At 36.3% G+C, this 4,434-nt stretch overlaps 3 protein-coding genes across 4 annotated transcripts; 1 reads left to right on the forward strand and 2 right to left on the reverse strand.

The window, feature by feature from the left end:
- Positions 1-19: 19 nt before the first annotated feature.
- LOC129579935 (uncharacterized) lies at positions 20-1,311 on the reverse strand. 2 transcript variants are annotated; one of them, XR_008689304.1, is made up of 3 exons: positions 920-1,310; positions 666-859; positions 20-607 (listed from the first exon to the last, which is right to left on the reverse strand). XR_008689304.1 is itself a non-coding variant. In XM_055470124.1 (3 exons), exons 1-3 carry the CDS (start codon positions 1,059-1,061, stop codon positions 184-186), a joined length of 714 nt encoding a protein of 237 aa, XP_055326099.1. In that variant the 5' UTR covers positions 1,062-1,311; the 3' UTR covers positions 20-183. The 2 variants fall into 2 exon arrangements, 1 of the variants encoding a protein (XP_055326099.1); XM_055470124.1 differs by having other exon boundaries at positions 20-561; positions 920-1,311.
- A 346-nt stretch (positions 1,312-1,657) lies between these two features.
- On the reverse strand, positions 1,658-3,039 carry LOC129579936 (proteasome subunit beta type-7-like). Its single transcript, XM_055470125.1, has 5 exons — positions 2,838-3,039; positions 2,556-2,735; positions 2,197-2,489; positions 1,944-2,122; positions 1,658-1,862 (listed from the first exon to the last, which is right to left on the reverse strand). The coding sequence occupies exons 1-5, from the start codon at positions 2,927-2,929 to the stop codon at positions 1,740-1,742; spliced, it is 867 nt and encodes a 288-aa protein (XP_055326100.1). The 5' UTR covers positions 2,930-3,039; the 3' UTR covers positions 1,658-1,739.
- Positions 3,040-3,306: 267 nt separating this feature from the next.
- On the forward strand, positions 3,307-4,431 carry LOC129579937 (CDAN1-interacting nuclease 1-like; the record flags this gene model as incomplete). The annotated part of the gene is made up of 3 exons (XM_055470126.1): positions 3,307-3,653; positions 3,721-4,209; positions 4,314-4,431. Coding segments are annotated over exons 1-3 (819 nt in total), but the record flags the coding sequence as incomplete, so codon positions are not given.
- Positions 4,432-4,434: the final 3 nt, after the last annotated feature.

Below are 4,434 nucleotides of genomic sequence, written 5' to 3' on the forward strand. Positions count from 1 at the left end.
TTATCATTGTAACAGACGATTTTCCCAAAAAAGAAGATTTAATTGTGTTAAATCTGCCTTTTAAATGACAATGTATATATTCGAAATAAACGTTTAATAATTTTACTTTTTGGTTTACGTAATGAACATACAATGAAATTAGTTGTTTGCAGCAAGTTTATAGCTTGTATTGTATTCAATTAATCAATCTATATGAGGAACTTGTTGATTGGAATCATCTGAGTGACTGAAAACAGGTTCACGGCTGTTACTGTTTTCATTCAAATGGAAGTCTGATGATGAGATAGGTGATGGTTCTGATGGTTCACCTGGGCTGGGTGTTTGCAAATGCGGTGATGCTTGTGTTAATATACCTGTATTTTCGGAATCATTTGATTCTGACGAGTGCGATAAGAGCGGAGATCGTGCGACCGGTGTATTGATTGAAACAGAGCCAAAGGCCTGGTTGGAAGGGCCTGCTTGATTGACATCAAAAGCCGAATCATTTGCTTCTGATGTGTGTGATGGCTGCGGAGATCGTGTCATCGATTCATTGATTGAACTAGAGCCGCCACTATCATCCTGTGAATGTTCATATTATTTAATTCCCAATTCGAAATTCGTTGAACTGAAATATCAAAAAATCATTTGCAAAAAGGCCGAACACAAATATATATTGATCCTACCTGCTGTTGAACAACTCGGACGACCGCATCATTTTCAAGGTTTTTGAAAACAACGCAACAACCATCGTCAAATTTTAAAAACCCGAACCCATTTTGATACAGAATGGTTAAAATGTGCGCACCTTTCTCCATTGTTATTGGCACTTTGAACTGAATATGGTTGATTGATTGCGTTTGCCAATGAATCAGGCAATCTGTTAAAAAGCGAAAATACTTTTGCATTGGAATCGCAATATATACAGAGTTTCATTTACCTGTTAACATAGCGATGAATTGTTTAGGAGATTGAAAATCTCTTTCACATACTATTTCGATTTCAATGTAACGTTCTTTGCAACTCTTTCCGAATTTTTCCCCAATTTTAGAATTCGCTATTAATGTGTTATTGCCAGACATATTTCTATTTAAAATCTAAAAAAGCGATTTGGAAGCGATATAGATATGAACAATGTATTTGATGACGTTTAATGACTCAATGTAAACATTCGCCTGAGAATTTTTAAAATTTATGCAATTATTCACGTTTATTTATTAAAAATGTGTTAAATTGATATGATTTTTTGCTTGAATACAAGTGGGATTCCTTTTTTTAGAAGAAACTTGTAGTTAGTTGTCACACAGGGAAAAACGAGAATCGGTAAAATACTTGTTATGTTGACAGCTTACCGCTGTCGCCATGTTTACGCTTCCAGTGGTCGTTCGTACTACAACAATTGGAATATTCCATATTGGAAGCGATTGTTTGGTCTGCCGCTAAACCTGATTGATTCCGACTAAAAATAGATGTTCACTGTAAATTTTACGAGTTCACTTCTTCAATTTTTTGTGAAACAGAAATTGAACTGTTGGATTTCCATTTTCAATACTGGAAAACCGTCAAGTTTGAATGGAATTGATGCGAATTGTGGAAATTCGTTATCTTAATGGAAATTTTTGATTCAATGATTCATTGAAGTTAACATTTTTCTTTACAATGAAATAAACATCTGAAATTAATACCATTTAGCAGGCTAATAGCCCTATTTTTTATTATGTTTTAGTATAGAAAATTTAAAATGCCAAGAAAATATTGAATCAAGCTGTGTCCATCGGTGTGGCGCTGCTGGATGCGATTGGAATAACGGTCTCTTCAATGTCGAATTGATGGATTTTTGTGTCGAGAACGGCTGTTGTACCCAGCTTGAAGTCATAGTTTAACTGAAAAGAAGATATTTTCGTTACATCATTTTCATGAAAATGGTTAAATACAGACAATAAATGAATTCCCCAAAAACTTACAGCACGAACTCCTTTCTCATTGGCATATTCATAACCACGCAAATATTCGACGGTTCCTTTTTTGATAACGCACAAATCGATGTTTGAGCCCGAACCAAGATCATTGAATACACCCGAAGCGATTGCATCGCGAACCAATTTTTTGGCTTCTTCTTCTTCCATGTCCGGTCGCCAACGATCTGTTAAAAGTCGCATATAATTATTTAGATTAAGACGTACCAAATTGCAACACTTATGTGTACAAGTTACGCACCTTCAAAAACAGCCATAGCAGCCAAACTGCCGGAACCCATGGTAGTGTATGGCAATCGGTCTGTTGATCCGTGTGGATGAATGGAATAGATGTGTGGTCCACTGATGTCAACACCTCCCAATACCAAAGCAGCACTAACGTGGCCTTGATAACGGAATAGCATCCGTTTCAACAGTGTATTGGCTGTTGTAACACGAACTTCACGACCGGTGTTCAATCGAAGCAATTCCAATTGCGATGAAATCATATTTGTCGTCATTTCTGTATCAGCTGCTGTTCCAGCACCGCAACAGCTAAAAAACGATTGAGACGCATTTAGACAATTGTCCGGCGCATTTTGGATGCGATGAAATACTTACTACATGTTCTTGGCTAAAAAGTGGATTTTCTCGCAATTCTTGTCGGCTACGATTGGTCCTTCTGTGGCTCGGGTGTCAGCACCAAGAACGACACCATCCTTGAAAATGATTCCCACGATTGTTGTGCCCGTTTTAATTGATTTTGGCTCTTTGAAACCATTCTTGATTAACATTTCATTGCTAAAATATAAACAAATTCATAAATTCGGTATGCGAATTGAGGTTAAGTTTTCCCTGAAATGACAATGCACAAATCACACTTTCTAAAATTGAATTTCATACCGTCGACAATTCTCGAAATTAAAACCTGATCGTCCGTAATCAGCAAATACTTTTCCATCTTCCAATAGTTCATAGCTCGAAATTGCTGCCATTTTTCGGATTTGTAAGTTTTTCAACTGTGATGATATGAAACAAATGCAATTTGATGAATGTTACACCGTCGCTCACTGACAACAAATATCGTAGAACGCCGAAATGTGTCAAATCATTCGTTCCAACATAAAATGTTTACCCACTAGCGACCTCTTTGATCTCAAACGAGAAATGAACGCATGGAATAATCATATTTGTTTGTGTTTTAAAGAATTTCGATGTGAAAGTCCCACATTTTTGATTTTATTCAGATTTACCATTGAAACTGAAGAAATTTTTTTTTCTCTCTAAATTCTAGTGATATGTCATTGATAAAAACTCAAGTATTTGAGTTAGCAGGACTGAAAGTAAACTATCCGGTTCATTCATTCAAATTTTGACAGCTCAACCGGTAAGCCGTATTAGAGAAATGTCAGATACTCGCAATAATTGTAAACAGTATTGAATCGAAACACTTATTCTGTTGCAAATATCTGATGGATTCAAAAGTGAAAGAAGTTATCGTCCGAAAATGGTTGTGATTAGTACAGAAACGTATGAACAAATTTGTGAATTCTGCACAAAATTCAGGGGGCTTACCATTCATTGTGAACAAGAGTTGCGGAAATTTTTCAGCCATATCGATCCACAAGTTTTATCAGCGATTTTATCAAAGGAATGGCAAAAACACATAAAACAATGGCATCATAGGATTGCACGATCTGGAGCAGACTTGTTAAGAGAGTAAGCTTCTTGTATTTTCAAATTTATTCGATTGAATTCAATATTCACTGGGTTCTTTACATTTAAGGTACAAACAACAATCTGGAGCAAGGGGCGACCCATTTATTTTACTGCAAATTGCCACACGTGAAAACTTTTCACCGGTTTCTCTGTGCCGCATTTTGCTGAGCATGGGATTTGAGGGAAAACCGAAATCAGTAACCAATGAAATGATGAAACATCCATACTTAATTCCTGACCCTCTGTTGGCGTTGAATGTTCTGAATTGTCTCCACAATGACAAGTCTGATGGTCCATTGACTGATTTAAAACGACAAACCATTGGTGAAGATTATGAAGTGCGATTGAAAAAAATGGCCTCAGATGCGGGCTTGGAGTTTCATGACGAAGTGCATTTGAGACGATATGGATATGACAAGACACCGGATTTAAAATTGGCCGTACCTTGTATGTACAAAGGAAAGATAATCAATTGGATCGAGAGCAAGGCATCATTCGGCGATATGACTTCACATCGGCAATATGTGAACGATCAATTGTCTAGCTACGGAAATAGGTACTTTTTCTTGATATTTCTATCGAAACATGCTTGACTCTGCTTGAATAAATGGGAAACGAAACTCGCTGACAATTTTATTCAAAAATGTGATTTATTTTCAGATTTGGCAACGGAATAATAATTTATTGGCTTGGATATTTGGATCAAGTAGCGAAATGCCCTGAAAACAAAGACTTTATCATTGTAACAGACGATTTTCCCAAAAAAGAAGATTTAATTGTG

The sequence above is a fragment of the Sitodiplosis mosellana genome, unplaced genomic scaffold (genome assembly GCF_009176505.1).
Source record: "Sitodiplosis mosellana isolate CC-2019 unplaced genomic scaffold, AAFC_SMos_1.0 Smas_scaffold_6788, whole genome shotgun sequence".
Taxonomy (NCBI): Eukaryota; Metazoa; Arthropoda; class Insecta; order Diptera; family Cecidomyiidae; genus Sitodiplosis; species Sitodiplosis mosellana.